Source organism: Coturnix japonica, chromosome 6 (genome assembly GCF_001577835.2).
Source record: "Coturnix japonica isolate 7356 chromosome 6, Coturnix japonica 2.1, whole genome shotgun sequence".
NCBI lineage: Eukaryota > Metazoa > Chordata > Aves > Galliformes > Phasianidae > Coturnix > Coturnix japonica.
In genome coordinates this window covers 27,941,924-27,960,716 of record NC_029521.1, presented here as the reverse complement: position 1 = coordinate 27,960,716, position 18,793 = coordinate 27,941,924, and the positions used below count along the sequence as shown (strand labels likewise).

General features: G+C 43.5%; 1 protein-coding gene across 1 annotated transcript; it reads right to left on the bottom strand.

Moving 5' to 3' along the window:
- Positions 1-1,858: 1,858 nt before the first annotated feature.
- Positions 1,859-16,846, bottom strand: LOC107316226 (deleted in malignant brain tumors 1 protein-like). The gene is made up of 23 exons (XM_015867482.1): positions 16,739-16,846; positions 15,410-15,502; positions 14,749-15,066; positions 14,398-14,427; positions 13,584-13,658; positions 12,983-13,042; positions 12,372-12,467; positions 12,109-12,183; positions 11,482-11,775; positions 11,031-11,141; positions 7,616-7,939; positions 7,415-7,456; positions 6,961-7,272; positions 6,749-6,781; positions 5,843-5,878; positions 5,664-5,699; positions 5,492-5,533; positions 4,986-5,018; positions 4,810-4,884; positions 4,485-4,514; positions 3,912-4,087; positions 2,596-2,981; positions 1,859-2,324 (listed from the first exon to the last, which is right to left on the bottom strand). Exons 1-23 carry the CDS (start codon positions 16,806-16,808, stop codon positions 2,084-2,086), a joined length of 2,988 nt encoding a protein of 995 aa, XP_015722968.1. The 5' UTR covers positions 16,809-16,846; the 3' UTR covers positions 1,859-2,083.
- Positions 16,847-18,793: the final 1,947 nt, after the last annotated feature.

Here is an 18,793-nt window from a genome sequence, read left to right as displayed (position 1 = left end):
AGCATTTGTGGCTGCACAAGGCCAGGTTAGTGCCAGCCATGGATTTAACGGAACAGAATAAATTGCACTGCAGATGCTTTATAAGTAAAACTTGGTTTCATAGTAGAAGCTCCAAGAGCCCCAATTAGAATCATAGATTCATTAAGGTTGGAAAAGCCCTCTAAGATCCCCAAGCCCAACCCATGCCTCTCATGTCCGTCTCTGTGGCTCTTTAGCACTTTGCCTTTCCTGAAGGACTGAAGCCCTTTAAAGTGGAGCATTTCCTACTGCTGCAGCAGATAGCAGAGTTTAAAGCTTCCACAGGCTGTGATGCTGCTAATGCCACAGATGGCCTTGCCCTTTGGCATGTGCCTAGCAGGGCAGATTGGGAGCCTTGCTGTGGGAATCTTTCCAATGTGAAGGGGTGCAGCTGTACAAACAGGTGTTCTTTCATGTTCCCTAGCAAAGGTAAACTGTGGGTCAGACCTCCTTGAAACACATCCAGGTGCTTCTCACTTATAACCATTTATTTTTTGTATAAAGCAATATTTGTTTCTTTTTTATGGAAATATTGAAATATGAAGCATCTGTAATGATGCTGCCTTTCTAGTCTCAGAGCAGTACCTTCCTTAAAACAATCCTCCCCATGATGTTGAACTTTCTGTAGGGATTCTGAATGTAGCTCTCTTCCACAGGACAGGATATTTATACTGACTTTAAATGTGGAATGGAATCACAGAATAATTAATGCTGGAAAAGACCACTAAGATCATCTATTCCAACCACCGTGCCCATCATCCCACATACAAGAGGCATGGAATATGTCTCATATTTGAACTTCCTTTTGATTCCAGAAATGCTGAATTCACATTTATCCTTTATAGCCTTTCATTTCTTGAACCCACACACATATTTGCAAGAGACTTCCAGCTGCTAACACCCACTTTATACGCATTTAAAGCATGAACTAGTTTACAAAACCCAGCCTAGGTCATTGCTGTGTCCAGCAGCACTAGGAATAAAGCCCTCTGTGACTGTTATGTGCTGGTAGTTGTGGGCTGGTAGGCAAATTCTTGGGAGTTTCTTGTGTATGAGGAAATCCTGCTGCCCTGCATTTGCTCTAAAGGATCTGGAGCCCTGAGGTTAGGATTGAGGCTGTGAGGCTTAGGATTGGTGCTAAGCAGGCCAGGCCAGAGTCACTGAGACAGAGACCTGGTCAGATCATATCTAAGCATCACACAGATCATCTCTTGAGTTTGAGCAATTGGCAGATATTTACTGTACAAAAACTATTGGCCTTGAAGATGCTTTTCTCATCCCAACAAAGCTTACCACGTTACCAAAATTTAATACATCTCTTTCCCATAGAGTTCTGCAGTGACTTCCCAGATACTTTTCTCTATTATGAGCCAAAAGTTACTATTTTCCCTGTTTCTACTATGTCATTTCAAATGGGGCAATTCAACATATTGAGTTACAGAAACAAATTCTTGGCTCAAAGTGGTATAGTTTGAACAGACATCGAAATTAAAGGGATGAAACCAATATGTATGACAAAGAAAATACACATATTTTTTTTCCAGGTCTAATCTCCAGCAGTACAAACTAACTAATATGGAAAATGTGAATAGCTGATAGGTATCACAGATTAAATCTCTGGTAATATAGAATATTTCTCCAAATACTGTTGAGCTCCTATTAAAAACAATTACTCCGCCGTTACTGATTACAAGGGGTTCTTATCCTTCTTGAACTCGTAAAGCAACACCACTGCTTACAAGGCAGCAATCCTTGAACACTGAGTATCTCAGTTATCCAGTACAATGGGGAGAACTGAAAGAGGGAAACAGACTTGGTGGGAAAAAATAAGCTGATCCAATTACAGTTTATCACTGAGTTTTTACTGAAGTTTAGGCTTTTACAAATCTGGAACATAGATCCAAAAGTCTGGAACTAAGGAACGCAAGTACAGTTAAGATGAAAATACCTTCAGATTTACACCCTGTAGGATGTATTTTTAGAATGCATTAGCAGGCGTGCAAAGTACTGATCACACACAGAAGTGATCAACGTGGTATTTTAATTAGAAGAAGTGTTATTGAGGCTATTGTAGCCTGGAGACAACGGTAACAAGCCTTTCATCGACATCTCTTGTGCTTCTTTTGCCTCTGGCTAGGCAGCCCTGGTAGCAGCGGGAGGAATAATCGTATCTGTCGCACACCACCATCTTGCACTGCAGGTAAACTGATGAGTATCTGCGGATAAAGCTGGGGGCTCTGAATCTGAACTGGACAATCCTCCTGTCTGGTGACAAGTAGCTCATATAGGTTGGGTCTCTGACACACCTGAGAAAAGAAAAAAGGGGAAAGGCAATAACAGTTATCACACAAAAATCATGATGTGGTTTCTGTGTCATTTGTTTCATTATTTACTAGTAATTTTCTTTCCATTCATCTGCAAGATTCATCACAGTTTATAGTCCAGAACTGAACACAGATGCAGTAATACAGAAATTATACAGGTAGGTCTATTGTTGTGTCTATTTATTATTGCCCGTATTGCCTCAATCACATACAAGGAATTGCTTTGAAATGTCTGTCGAGATATTTTCCTTACCCATTTCGTAAGATATCAGATGCCACAGTCACAAAGTCCCGAGGATTTGGAGAGACCACGCAGGTGTCTGCGAACAGCATCAGGTTTGGCTGTGTGCTGTACAGGGTAGCGCGAACAAACAGATTCCGGTTTGGCATTACGTAGAATGGGGCTGACCTCACTATGTTTGTGAAAGATGGTGAATCATAAAAGGCGAACTTGACAACAAATTGTCTAGATGGAGTTTCCTGGTATGGAGGCTGCAAGACGCTGGGTATTGTTTGGGCATGAGCATTGTTGTACAGTTTGCAGGAGAAGTTTAACAACGAATTCTTTTTTTTGCTGTAGAAGTTGCCAGAAATGGATCCTTTCACTGTGTTGGAATAAGTGACGGCTCCACGTGATACCTGTTGGAACATTAGTGAGTTAAGAGCTGCTGAGGAATGCTGAAACTATGTCCTAAATGCTGCTGGAAGGGTGGAGGGGAGGGCAGGGGAGAAGCATAGCCTGGGTGCCTGTTGCCAGCATGCAGCCTTGGCCACCATGGCCTTGCTGCCTGGCCTCAGCCCTCAGAGCTGCAAGGCTGTGAGAAGGTTTGCAGCATGATGCCAGGTGAGATAAGGGCTAACATGGCTCAGCTGGAGCGATGGCTCATTTGAGATCATTAGTAGCTTAAGGTCTCAAGAGGGAAAACAGCTTCCTATGTACAAAGTACTAAAGGAAAAAAGAAAACCACAACGTGGAAAACAACAAAGAGCCAGCAGGGAATGGCAGCTGAACACAACCAACATGTTTTCCAATAAGCCATAGGGAAAGAACCTCCTCCTGAATGGTACCTGCCAGAAAAGACTCTCTGGGTGTCTCAGTGGTGTGTTGAGCATGCAAACACCCAGCTTGTTAAGTTGTGCCACATATTGTGTTCACCAGAGTGAGTGTGGGTTTGCTTTATACAACTAAACTCTGCCTAACCCACTTGTGGAGTCTTAGTGCACAGCTAAATGTGCCCAGAACAAGCTGACCTGAAGAGCGAGTGTTGCAAAAGAAAAGGGGAAAAAAAGATGAGGAAGGTTCCTAACCATCTGTATAGCTTAGAATCAAGAACTTTGAGAAACATGATTTTGTTCTGGTCTTAATATAGTGCTCATCAATGCTTTGTTAATGTAAAGCTGTCGATGTTGATGGTCCATCTCAACTCCTCAAGGTCACTTGCCTGCACCCTCCTGTAATAAGCATTAGAAATACTCTTGAGAGCCTCTATGAGAGATAGATATCTTTCTACGAGAGATAACTTGGTCTCTGTCTTGGCATGCAGTAATTTCAGCCCCAGAGGTTCTCACCAGCCTCTGTGTGCCACAGCCAGTGTAGGGTATGCGGAATATGACGCGGTAGCTGGTAATCACAGGCTTGCACCTGGGGTCCCTCAGGTGGATGTCACTTGCAAGATACCCTCTGGAGTTGATGTAGGATCTCCTGATGATTGCCCGCATGTAAGTAGGCAGACAAGTAAGGGTTGCTGGAGGAGAGGAAGTTTGTTAATAAAACATATTTTGCTGTGCTGTATAACGCATCATGTATTAAATACCATTATGCTATACAAATGCAAATGGGAGCTTTGCTGGCAATAACAGCTGGCTGCAATAACCCTGAGCTGTTTCTTCAGTGGTTAGATCCCTCTGGAGTGCATTGGCACACCTGGCTGGCAGCCTGGCAATCTGCAGGCAGATGTTTCAGATGTGTTATGCCCATAAATATAGCAGACATAGGCCAACCTGTCCCTCAGTGCTGCACTTGTGCTGAGCAGATGCTCTCTCCTATAAACTGCCAGCCTCCCCCAATTCACATCTTGCCCAGCACAGGGGGGGCATGGAAAGAAATATAATTATATGGAGGAAGGAAGGAGAAGAACTTACCTTGGCTTACAGGTACTGGCCTTGGAGAAGCTTTTAATGGGAACAAAAAAGCAAAACAACAGAAAAACAGAATAAGTGAGTGGAATGATAAAAACATGCTTAACTTGAAATTCAAGTTTTTTTTCTGAAGTTAAATCCTGCTGTAGGGAACTTTAATGTTCAAACCAAGTACCATTGGAAACATCAGAAATTCACAGTGACCTCAACTGGGGAAAATGCTGACTCCAAGAACAGAATGAGATAGGGAGCTGTATCAACATGCCATCAGATCACAACACTGATGGCTGACCAAGTGCTCAAAGCAGAGTAACACTGCATTACTTACAAGTGCTCAATCCTGTGTCTTCAGGAGTTGAAGAGACTGGTAGAGGTGAGGAGACTGCTGGGGTTGTCGAGGTTTCTATTGGGAGAATAGAATCAGAATTTTTCTTGAGGGAATCAGCAGTTCTGCACTAAGCTAAAACATGACTCCAACCACAGCCATTATAAAGCAATACATACCTGGTGCTTCAGATGTGGTGCTGCCTGCAGGGTCTGGTGGGACATGAGAGAGAACATAACAGTTAGAAGCTTCTCAGGGCAGGACAGGTGGGATGTGCCTGCAGGGCAGGAGAGCCTCAGGCTCACACTCACACACTGACTGCACAGCCCCAGGAGATGAAGGCATGCACAGCCCCATGCTGGGGCTGCAGTAGTGAGGGAGCATCCCCAGCTCCAGAGCTGTGTCACAACTTGGATGCCAGGCAATACAGAGATCCCAGTACTGTCTGTAGTGTTACCCTAGGAGCAATGTGGTCCAATGCTAACCCCAGGTCATACTGGTCCTTTACCAGCACCAGCCCATGTTCCTCCCTGGCTGGGTGTGGAAGCCAAGGGATAGGATAAGTCACTAGGATTGTGCCTGGAGTGAATGGCTACATCCATGGGATTACAAGCACTGGGAGCCAGCCAGTGCCTGGTCACAGCTTGAGCCGGGATCTGAGGGTGTAAGGCAGAGCATCACTTACAGCTGGTAGTGATTTCTGGTCCAGAAGTGGGAGGGGCAGTTACTGTGAGAAGCAAAAGGTGAAACAAATTATTGTCCACAGCAAAGCAAGGACTGCTGATGCTGAGGAAATCAGTGGATTTATGCCAAGCTTAAGCACCACACCAACTGCGTGTGTGTTAAGTGATACATACCTGGTGCTTCAGTTGTGGTGCTGCCTGTAGGGGCTGCTGGGACATGAGAGAGAACACAAGTGGGTTAGGAGCTGCTCAGGGCAGGACAGGCAGGATGTACCCCCAGCGACCATGCACAGCCCCGGGGATGCTTCTGCATCCTGAGCAAAGCCATAAGGTTTACAAACAGAAATAAGTACCTGAAGTTTCAGCTATGGCGGACTCAACTGGGACTGCTAGAGAGAAAGCAAGAGCCAAACATTAGTGGTCTTTAAATTATCATGTGAGCAAAGGAAAAGCTATACAACCAAAGCCAAGTTGACGTTAAGGCATAGTTAGGAGCAATGTAATCCCCATTTCAGCTCCATTGTAGCAGTTGAAAAATACACCTTAATAGGTTTTTTCACCAGCTTTTTCAGAGTGAGTGGAAGTCCTCTACAGAGGCAAAAAAAAACCTTAGTGCCACTGATCTGCAACCTTAGTATTGTAGAGCTGTAGAGTCACCAAGGCTGAAAATGACCTCTCAGGTCATAAAGTTCAACTGTCGACCTGTCCTCACCATGTGTAGCAATTGGACAGATCAATACAATGGGAAAGGTGTTACAACAAAGGTGTGATGACAAAAGGACTGGCACAATAGAGAGGTGCTATAAAGGAAGGGAAGAAGACTGCTCACCTGTATCAGAAGATTTCAGGTTCACAGGGGAAAGCTTCACCAAGGAAGGATCTCCAGCCAGAGAACCTTCCCCACTGGCAGTCAGCCCTTAAATGGGGTCTAAGAGAGGTGCAGCCAGGCTCCCTTCTGTCACACAACTGAATTGCCTTCACCTGTGCTCTCTGGGCTGACTGGTTCCTTTCCCCAGGTGCTCAATCAGTGGCTCAGGCCGTGACTCTCTTCATTTTCCATACACCATGCCCAGTAATCATGACCTTAATGTGTGCCTATTCATCTGAGTGCTGAGAGCTTTTGGAGCTAACAATATGTTCAGGGCTGTTACCTCCCAGAACATAGATGGCACTGCTGAAATTGAGGGAAAATCAGAACTCCACAATGGGAGAAATAATTGACTACATCTAATGTGACTGAGCGGTGAAGTGCTCCATACCTGTTGTTCCTGGAGTGGTAAGATCCACGGGGCCTGTTGGGAGAGAAAATAAGCGCCATCAAAAACTGAAGGCTGGATCATTGGTTATAAGGAGAGACAAACAGCAACACCGTCCAAAGACAAAACAATCCAAAGAAAGCATTTTGCTGTCATTTGTTGAAGTCCCCAGGCAGGTATGGCTCATTCACACGAAATAAAATGAAGACCAGTACCTGTGCAGATAACACCAACATCTTCCTTGTGCAAACAGTCATGTGTTCCCATCTCCCTGTGAGAGCACTCCATCAGGAAGGACTCATCCCCTGTGCATTTCACATCATCCATGAGGATATCTCCTGTGCCTTCCCCAAAAAAGGCATTTTTTTGGACTGAGATGGCATCTCCACAGCTCAGCTCCCTGCACACAACCCTGGCACTGTCTATGTTCCAGTCATCATCACAGATGGTTCCCCAGCTGCCATTGTAGAAGACTTCAAGGCGCCCTGAGCACTCATTGTCTCCATTCACCAGCCTCAGGGACAGCTCTTGGAAAAACAGAAGGAAACACGTGGTCACTCAGCAGCCTCAGCAATGGGCAGATGTGTTTGCCAAAGAGGAAAAGCCAAGTTGCTGTGTAAAGTATATCATATGTGAAAACTTTGCAAGACATTCCTAGGGAGAACTCACCAGCTGGGACAAGCTCTGTTGGGACCGGGGGAGTAACTGGCTCTGGAAAAGGAAACAGAAAAGTGAACAACTGGTCTTGGTACAGTGGATAGTTAATGACATTCTTCAGTTCCTGTGTTAGATAAAAGAAAGCAGTAGTGACATAGAGTTGTTCATAGTTCATCACTTAGGGGAAATCAGCAGTGAAGTGTGCTCACCTACCTGCGCAAATGACACCAGCATCTTCTTTTGGCTGACAATTGTGCACTCCTATCCCTCTGTGAGAGCAGTCCCACAGGCTGTCCTCATCCCCACTGCACAGCACATTATCCAGGAGGATGTTCCCAGAGCCCTGTCCGAACTGTGCTTCAGGCACTGCCATCATAGGCTCCCCACAGCCCAGCTGCCTGCACACCACCTCAGCATCACCCATGTCCCAGGCATCATCGCAGACTGTTCCCCAGCTGTTGTTGTAATAGAGCTCCACGCGGCCTGAGCACTTGTTGTCACCATCTGCGAGCCTCAGGGACAGGGCTGGAACATCTGCTGAAAAGAAAGAACACCACAGTCAGTATTATTGACCCAAAGCAGTGCCAGGGACTGTCTGCATCATTGGGATGACAAGGACCGGTAGCCTGCAGTGTGGCTGGATATGAGAAAGCATCGTCCTCTGAATTTAGGTGCTGTTTTAGGATTGGTGTTATGAAGTCTTGTAGCCATCTTTCCAATGGTTGATCACACAGCACCCAATGGGCACAGACATAGTCCTCTTCCACAGCACACTGAGTCTGGGGAAAATGATCCTCATCCCTAAAGGGTTCCTACCATTCCTTTACCATCTTTCTCGTCTATATGGTAGTGTTGCCTAAAGGATGAACACAAACACCCAGAGCCAACCTTTCCCTGGGATACCTTGCAATCTAAGGAATATGGGTTTTTTCTTCTTTAAATAATACCTGATTGGTCTTCTTTTCTCTCTGGCATAACAGATGGTTGGCACAGCATCATTTCCCCAGAATAGTAGCAGAGCTATTTCTACAGATCAGGCTCATTTCTGAGAGCTGGGTACTTATGGAATAATCCACACATTTATCTCACTTTCAGAGGGAAAGGCTTTTAGAGATCTGAAGTTCCAAATTAGTTTTATGGGTCTGGAGTGTATTTTTCTTTCAGAGAAAGAAATCAGAGACTCTGCCGACAACATAATTGAGTTCTTCTGAGTTTGTTGCCATCATAAACCGTACCAAGTATACACACCTGTCTTACTCCTTGGTAGGTCTGTGATTACAAGGTTGTCATTTTGGGACATTTTGCTGTCACCTGGCAGTCATTTGTAACCAACTAATGTACATCCATTCAGAATGAGTACCCTGTTCCCGAGGACTCTCTTTGCCCTTAATTCCTGTTTGCTGACCATGATCAAAGCTCCTTCCATCTGAGTACCGTGCTTATCATTTCCTTCTGCAAAAGTTGGCTGTAAAGAAATGTCAGGAGCAACAAGACTGGCTCACTTCCCAAGATCAAGGCCTGAACTTCCATGAGAGCGCCAAACACAGTATCAGAGAGAAATTGAGTCAAAAGATAACTAATTAAGCAGGTGCTGAGCAGTCATCAGCAATGATGGAAGGTGTCACCTAAAGAGTTTAAGAAGTAGATTTCATTAGTTATCTGTATCAGGGTGGGAGAAAGAAGCAGACTAAAAATTAAGTATCCAGATCCAAATATTGAGTTAGATTGCAGGCAGGAATAAATCTGTCGTGATTCAGCTGATATTAAAAATATCAGTACTGAGGTAGAGGCAACCTCCAAATTAAATTTACCAAGTAAATGAAGTATTTCATTAGTCTGAAATATGAACATCATATTTCTGATCAAATAACAGAACTGAATAGATGACAGTCCCAAGGATTGTTAATGTGTTCTTGTAAATGTGTCTACAGACTGAAAGAAGGCAGCTTCCTACTTTCAGCAAATGAATAGAAGAAAAGCATTGATACCTGCATCTCTTCAATGTCAGTGCATTGTGCTTAGCTAAATGTACAAGATAACCAAAAGGATTAGTAAGCACTTAGTTTTCCTGACCCTTTAATCCAAAGAACACTTTTCATACAGTTGTCATAGTAAAAGTAAAGAGACCATCAGCTACAGCTATAAAGGAGCCTTTTTTTTTCCCCACCTTAACCATTGACCAGCTTCCCTGTTACACACAGTATGCCTAAATAAGATTAAATTGTTGGCTCAGATACATGGGTGAATAGACATAAGCAAAGCACTTAATAGTTACAAGCACTTAGTTGCATAGTTGTGAGGGTAGTACTAGGAAACCATAAATACGCTGCGTATTAGGTTCCATAAGCACACACAGTACTCAACTGCTCCTTCATTTAAGAAGAAATTCACATTCAAACTTCTGAAAGCCAAGAAAATACAGGAAAATCCCTCGGGATTTCTCATTGTCACTGGTGTGTGCTGAGAGGCTCATGCTTCTTTTCATTCAGTTGGAATAGATCCCAGTCTGAATAAGTAAGGCAAGCAGCAAAATCTGGTCAAAGCTCTGCTAAATACACTTTAAAGTAAGGAAGTTTTCATTGATATCCTTTTGAAATTGAAATGACTGGTGGTAAAAAGGGAGAGAAACGCTGCCTTAAATTTCTCCTTCACTGCTCTGAACATTTGTCTGTTAGTTTCTAAGACAATTAACTTGGGTGGGTGGATCCTAGAGCTCAAATATGAACATACTGCTCAAGATCAGGTGAATGGATGGAACAGCAAGCAAATTTGTTCCACCTTACTTACAACTGCTGCCAGTGGTATGGAGTCATAGCTCTGAACTTCTGACAAGGCTGTCAAAGACAAGTAGATTTAGAAAAGGTTACAAAGAGAAGAAATATCAGTTGCCTTGGTAATTGTTTATCTTGTTCTGCAGCATCTTGATCTAACAGATGGTGCAGGTGTTAGATAACCAGCCACCGCTACTGTACTGTAATGAAATCCTCAGCCATTACCTCCAACACTTTGGAACAGGACAGATAGAGTGACAGAAGGAAACGCGAGACCCGTGCGCTCTCTGGAGGACAAAATGAGAATTCAAAATGAGCAGAATGAAATGCCCAAAATCAGCAAGTTGAACTTGTACGGAGACAGGTGCGATGGGATGCTCACTGGACAGAGAAAACCAAGGTACAAGTGCTAAATCCTTTTGGCTGGCACAGAAGGACCGTGGAAAAACTGGAAGCCAATAACATTGGCACTGCAGTGAGCCAACCCAACCTTGGTTCTGCTCTCAGAGTGATACATAGGAGCTGCTTATTCTTCTTGGCACTAAAGAGACCTCAGCTGCTTGGTCGATGATTGCGTATTTAATAAAGGTAGAGAGAATGAGAAGAGCTGGGACGGATGATTCAAGAAATGCAATAGTTACTTTCCCATCCCCAATGGAGACCACTAACAGGTGCTTGGGAGGAGAATATTGGTGGGACAAGCATTCCTGATTTGTACAGGATTATCACTTACTTGAATCCTTTTACATCTCAGGGATTTCCTGAGTCCAGAAGGGGCCTGATGTGGTGATGCAGGGCAGAGAATTTTTGCTCCTGCACAGTGCAAGGCACACAACTTGTAGTTGACAGTTCCTTACCTTCTGTAAGTGTGGAGGGTGGTGCTGGGGTTGTTATGGGCTCACTGCTCTCTATGACTGGGGTCGATGTGAACAGATCATCCTTTTCTGTGCCAAAATTGTTGGTTGAATCTTCGGGGGAGGAAAACAGTAGGAACAATGAAAAACAATGTACAAATGTGAACAGGAGCCAAAGATAATTATTTTGGTTAAAAGATAAATACACAGTGATAGTTCATCAGAATACATTAGTATTTATAAGACTGGGGATATTAATCATTAAATGGATATGTTGCTTGTATATCTCAACAGCCTTTTTAAAGTGAAGGTGTCACAGGAGGCCTTGTTCCTTCACAAAAACACTCAGAATATTCTACAATCTTAATCCAGCCCCAAGCCCCCAGTTAACACTATTAGACCCCCAATTAACAGTATGAGCCTTAGAGATTGCTTGCAAAACAGCTGCTCTCACCTTCATAAGTTGTGCCTGGGATTTCAATAGTTGTTGTGATGCTTTCCCCTGTTGTGGGGATTTCAATAGCTGTTGTGATGCTTTCCTCTGTTGTGGGGATTTCAATAGCTGTTGTGATGCTTTCCTCTGTTGTGGATTTCAATAGTCTGTGTGGATTGCTTCCTCTGTTGGGTGGGGATTCCATTATAGCTGTTGTGATGCTTTCCTCTGTTGTGGGGATTCCAATAGCTGTTGTGATGCTTTCCTCTGTTGTGATGCTTTCCTCTGTGACAACAGGGGTTGTAGTAGATGGATCTGTGGCCACAAGCAAGTTGGGGGAACAAAGAGAAGGAGAGAAAGGCAGCAGTTAGGAGTGACTCTGTGACCAGAAATCTTGATGCAAGTAGGTGGGGATGGGTTTTGCAGGGAAGTGAGTCAAGGACAGCCCCCTGTTCTTACTGAAAAGAGCCTGTAAACCACCCTGATTGAGCATTTAATGGCACTAGATCCCGGTGTTATTTCTGACTGCCGCCTTCTACTGCTGGAGATGCAGTAGACATTGGTAAAGATGCAGCAGCCATTGTTAGGGCAGTGAGGGATGTGATCCTTGTTGTTTTTGGGAGTACCTTCAGCAGAGGAGTGCCTCACCTCCCAGAGTGGTGGCCAGGATCTCTGTAACATCTGTTGTCTGTGTAGTTGCAGTGCTGGGGACAGAGAAGGGATCTGCAGAGAGGAAACAGGTTACTAGACAATAACACCTGAACTGGATGTTAAGAAGAAATACAGGGGTATAAAAGGGACTGCTAGAGTCGGAGCTGATATTTGGTGATATGATTTAGTTTATAATCTAATTTAATCATAGAATTAAATACTCTTCTTATTATAACTTATTACACAGAACTTGTTTTTACATTCAAGAACTGTGGGAAAGATGCCTGGAGTTGAGGTCACGCTGTCTTCTGTAGTTGTGATGGGTGGCGTTGGTGGTTCTGCTGAGTTTTCACAGACTGAGACAAGAAGCAAGAAATAAGGAAACATGAGAGCGTTCAGGTAAGACAACATGGCTGAATTCAGTTATTGGTGCACTGAATTGGCTTCAAGCTTTGTGGAAAAGGGAATCTATGTATTCCCTGCCATCCTCATTCACGGTCATCGCTCAGAAATGAGTCTTCATGTCTTTGCATTACAAGCATCAGAGAAAGTTCAGGCTTCTCGCACAGTAACAAGAAAAGCAAAAGGAACATGAGAAGCAAAACTAGCAATGAGAGTTGTAATTTGGCAGTGACAGTGGTTGGTAGGTGGCCTCTCATCACGGTGCTGCTGGCAGCCTACCAGCAGAAAGCCAACAGGTTGTCACCAAGCAAATTCAATGTATTTCACTTGCACTGGTTACACTGAGAGCTGGTGGTCTTGCCCCATTTTTTTGGCACGTCCCTTGATCCCCTCCACCAAACAAAACTTAGAACCATATAGATAAATGCAGATCTTCTCTAACATGCTGCATTGTGCAGATGCCCTTTACCTTCTGGAGGCAAGGTGGGGATTTCTGTAGTCCCATCTTCTTCTGTAGTGGAGGTGAAGCCTGAGGAAACAGAAGAGGCTTTCAGGATGGGAAAATAAATGTCTGCCAACAGCAATTAAAAGCAGATGTGTTTTGAGGAATTAAGGACTCACTTTAGATCTCAGGCTTGATAAACAGCTGTGTAATTAGTCAGTTAATTACTGGAAAGGCAGAGGTCAAACTGAGGGAGCTGAGCTGAAATGCCTGACTGTGTTCCTTAATGGCCCTGGAGCTGTCATGAACCTTGGACACACCAAATCACAACGATCTGGACACTTCTACTTCACAAAAGTTCACATATAATACTACAGCTACAGGCTGAGGGACATTCATCATTAAATGGGTGTACTGCTGGTACATCCCAACAGCCTTTTTAAAGTGAAGATGTCACAGAGGGCCTTGATTCTTCCAACAAATGCTCAGTTTGTTGTTGTTTGCTGAGAATATTCCATAGATTCACACTGCTGCATCTTCTTACTCCAGCCCCAAACCCCCACAGTTAGCAGCATTAGACCCCCAGTTAACAGTACTAGCCTTAGCGCTTGCAAGCAGCTGCTCTCACCTTCATAAGTTGTGTCTGGGATTTCAGTAGCTGATGTGGCACTTCCCTCTGTGACAATAGTGGGTGTAGAAGATTCTGGGGCCACAGGCAAGTTGGGAGAACAAAGAGAAGGAGAGAATGGCAGCAGTTAGGAGTGACTGTGTGACCACAGTGCAGTGGCCACAAATGAAGATGGTGTTGGCCCCTGGCTGTTCCAAGGCTGATCACAGAATTAGGTACTACAACACTTTGACTGGATTCCAGGTGTTCTTGCCTGCTGTAACCAAGCTGCATGCTACTTAATTCTTTGCAGATTTATAGCTTGGATTTTCCCTTTACCTTTATCAGCCTATGTCACCAGTTGTGTAGTAGGTATTACAGAGCTCTCTGTGGCCAATATAGTTGATGAAATTTTATTCTGGGGCTTCTCAGAGAATGCTGGAAGTTAGTGGAAATACATTACTATAAGAACGAACTATAAGAATGGTCATCAGAACTGAGGCACTGTTGAAATAATGTATATGTCAGGTTTTGTGTAATGGTGGTGAAATGATCAGGAGTCAGAAACCCATAGCTGGAGTGTGAAGATTTGCCTTATGCTTTCTCTAATCATTAGCAGGTGAAAGGCAATTAAAGTTCCTGCAAGCAATCCAAATATTCAGGAGGCTAGAATAATGAATAACTATTAATGAGGAACTTAGGAACACACATTCTTCTATGATACTGCCTGGCAAAGAGCAGTAATTGCATGATTTTCAAGTTAAAAATCAGTTTCTGAGCATTTAGGGATATTGAGAAGTGTTAATGGGCTTAGATTGCAAAAGCCCTGCCTTACCTGTTGGTATAATTGGGGAACGCACTGCATCTGTGAACACAGAACAAAGCAAAAATTGACATTAGCTTCAAAACAGATGCCTTCAAGCTGTGTGATCATTGCTGTCAGTGACATCTAGTCTCAGATGACCTTCTCCCCATATTCGTACCCACTGCTTGCTGCTGCCAGCTTTGCTATTTTGCACGTGACATCCTTGTGTTCCTTGCTCACTTGGTTCAGCCCAAGCACAAGGAGCCTCTGCATGCACACAGCTCAGCTCTTGTCTGACTTCCAAATCCCACCTTGATGTTTATTTTATGGCCAAGGGTAAAATCCAAATAAATGTTTAACAGCACAGAATTTTGTCTTTACCTGAGCAGATGACACCGACATCCTCATTGTGCCCACAGTCACTCTTGCTCCAGCCGGCGTGTGGGCAGTCCCAAATGTGAGATTCAGTTCCTGCACACTTTACATCATCCAGAAGGATGTTTCCTTCTCCAGGGCCAAAGTAAGCCCACCCCAGGACAGAAGCAACTTGGCCACAGTTGAGTTGTTTGCATGCAACTCTGGCAGTGTTCATATCAAAGGAATCATCACAGACTGTCCCCCACTCGCCATTGTGATAAACTTCAACCCTTCCGGCACATCTGTTCTCACCAGCTGCCAGTCGCAATTGTGGTGTGTCTCCTAAAATCAAAGCAAAAATGAGCAAGCAAGCACATCAGTTTGTTTATTGCAGGATATGTAAACTGCTAACATCTAAGGCTGCATCTCCATCTTCTCAGGGGTGGGTTTCTGTGTCTCCAGTTGCTGGGGCTGACTGGGAAAAGCCTGCAGAGCACAAAACAGTGGAGCCCAAATTGGTGCTGTTGATTCAGCCCAGTTCACTTGGCTCTGCTGCACACAGGACCTGTTCTATCATTAGAGGGCACCATGGGCCGTGCTGGTGAGATAACCACTCAGGTGACTCACCTACCCCAACAGGGATGCACAGTGTGCTTACTCTCAGGTCTACATCTCACCCTCTTACCTTTGGGTCTAAATGTCTTCTTAAACCAGTCTGAGAATCTGGCCCATAGTGTGTCTTCACTGTCTTCTGTTGACTTCCACCAGATACCATTTGCTGTATGAGATCAGTAGACATATTAGCATCGATGTTACACACTTCTAGATAAGTTTTACAGTTTTCGGTGCTGACACAGAGTTTGATAGAGCATCTGTTGGTATGTGCTATATTTTCAAAGCAAAACCAATCCTCCCTGTGTCTGGAAGGATGTGCTCATTCTCTCATAATTCAGTAGGAGATGATTGTAGAGGACCTTATTTCATGGCAGCACAAGAGCAAAGAAATTGCAAAGAGTAAGCAGTGATCTTCCTCTCTTTATTTCCATAAAGAAGCAGGAAAGCTCTTTCAAAATTAGCAAGCTCTAAAGAGCTGTGCCTGATTCAATCACAAAACTCAGGAGAAACTTCTTTTGGAAACTGTTCTTTTTTCCCCAGCTAGCATTTGCTCTTCAGACACTTTTACTCTTGTAAGTATATCAGTGATCCTCAATTTGTGAGTATACAAGATGGAAGCCAAAGTGACTTTTCCAGACAAAGTTAATCCAGCCTACATCAGGTCAAATTGAAGACAAAAACAAACTTATTGACGATAGATTACAGAGCTGGGATTTTACCACCTTCTTGTAAGTCAGCTTAGTGCCCTTTGATGATGAGTTCACCTCTGGCTTGCCTTTGCTTTTGCCTTATAAGTAATTCAATATAGCCAACCCTTGAACCTATGCTCTATGAAATTATTTCTCCTTCTGACTGATGAGCCTTTGTTCATGGTGACCATGAATAAAGATCAAAGTATGTCATTCAAACCAGCGAGATTATAAGGAAGGTTTGGGGTTACTTTTCTGAAGGACAATGGCACTACTGCAATCCCAAGTCTCTGCAAAGTAGATTTCCCCCCCATGTCTGACAGGCTGCTTTTATATTCTTTTAATGTCTTTTTTTCTACATCTCTAAATGTATTGTGTGGGAGAATTTAAATTCAAAACTAGAGTATTAGAAGAAGAATGTTAGAAGGAAGAAGGAAAATGACTTCTTCAAACTATTCCCCTCACAGAAGGGAAACAATGAAAATATCCTTCAGCTTTAATATCTAACCTGTGAATTTGATCCGAATATTTGAATTACAAGACAAATATTTGAATAAGAAGACAAATTAAACCAACAATTCCACCATATGAAGCTTGCCAACAATATGTTATAAGACTCCGCCACCACTTTGCGGCAGGCCAGGCTGTATAAGTAACGAATTCTGACTATAACATTTCCATACAAGCATGAAAAAATGTACTCACTGTACCTGGTTCACATAGGAGAGAAGTACTTAGTAGAAGCATCCAAGCGAGTCTCACTTGAAGATCCATTTTCATTGCGGTAATCTGTTCTAAACTAGTGGAGATTGAGAATTTATATGGAACGAGTTCTGGTCTCCACCAGAGGTGTGTGCTTTGCAATTTGATCTCTCTTCCTGAAATTCCAGATCCATGCCAAAGAAATGATTTACCATGTATTTTCATTTTACAGGGTACATCCAGACATCCGGATGAGTAGATCCCCAATCACACCAATGTTCCGGACTGTCTATACCCAGATCTTCCCCAACACTCCCCTGGCACTTCAGTAGCTGTGCATTGATGTGAGTTGGTTATTTGTTTCTTTTCTTTTTCCAGGAAGCAAGGATTTAGGTTTGGAGATTAGGCTGTTTGGTAAGGTTTTTTCGTACCATCAGTTAAAACAGTTTCCAATGTATAATTGTGCTTCCAACAGACAGCTGTGCCAAAACAAATAGCTGTGAGATTAGTGTCAGGAGATTAGCATCCAAAAACATTCAGGAAAGTCACAAGCAAGTTCTCTGCTCACTAGATATTATTCCACAAAAAGGAATTTCTACACTTCTAATAATTGGGTAGGAAGAACTACAACAGCCAAGGAAATGGAGTAGGATAGGGCCAGAAGGTGCTAAATGAGCTAAAGCTGTACAAGTCAAACAATCTATGTAAAGTCAGAGAGGCATGACCAGCTGCCATGCACTGTTCTGGGGAAGACCAGTAGAGTCTACTGAGAACTTACTCCCCATTCTCCATCTACCAGTTTCACAGCTAGTGTGTTCCTGAACAAGCTAGTCTGAATTTTTCCCCTTCAGTGGACAAGTACACATGCTATGTGACAGTCCTGTGTGTTACATCCTTCGTAACTATAGAAGTGGAGCCTTTGTGTATTGCAAAATACATCTGTGAGATACTGCACAAAAGGACTGAGGCACAAAGCAATTGTCAGCTGAAGGGGAGAAACTAGTAATAGGTTTTAGTCTGCTGGTAACAGAGAGCAGATCATAGGAGGAGAGGCAGAAGGTAGGATATCCCCAAAGGATGCCTCCAGCTCTGCTTCATTAAGCACTGGCAGGGAGACGCTGGGTCTCAGCTAGAGAGAAAAAGCAAAACTAAAGGTTCTTAGCAGACTTCAAAACAAACACCAATTCATTTGTTCCATGAGGTCTTTTCTTATTTTCTCAACGCACTATGACATATTGTGCCTATCCAAACATCCATGTTCTTACATCCTAATACCTTCTTGAGCAAAACCAGTCGTGTCAAGTGTTTAAACTCCCAGTTCCGTGTGTGTGGATTACTTGAACTCTGTTGCCATTTCCTGAAGTGAATAAATGGGTTTATAGTAGATCCTTATCAATATTTCTATCCAAACAGCTGTAAGCTGGGCCTGGTACAGTATGTAACAGTTTTCTTTCCTAACAGCAATGAAGTTATTTTATACAAACACGTCTCACTTTGGGAACAAAAAGAACACGAAGGAACCTCAAGGTTCTCTTTTTCAGCATTTCTCAACCTCAAAGAATCTCAAAGAAGCCCAGCAGACATGCTTAGAACCGAGAGCTCCCCTACTTTTGCCTGGTAAAACTGGATCCCAGTGCAGGCTGTTTTGTACCCTATTTGAGGAGAAGTGGTGGTAGGTATAGATGTGAGCAAGGGCAGCAGATTCGTACAGCTAATCCATAGTGTTTGATGAGAAAGAGCAACCAGCCTCCACATTAAACATTGAAGCTCTTGTCACGGACATCGAAGGCACCATTAAAGAGGAGGTGGTGAGTCTTCAGTCCAAAGCTAAGCAAGCAAACTAATCCTGCATGGCAGGAAGTAGCAGTGATGACAGTAGGGCTGACCTTTGTGGTCTTGGATTCTCAATGCTGTTTCCCAGGAAATCTTCTTAAAGAACTCTATCAAAATTCACTCTGAAAACAAAGAGTATTTGTCTATAGTGAAATAGCTTTACGCTGGAGGGTGGATGTTGAGCTCTCCTCACAGAGTGCTGGAGCTTTGCTGCACCTACTCCTCCGTGC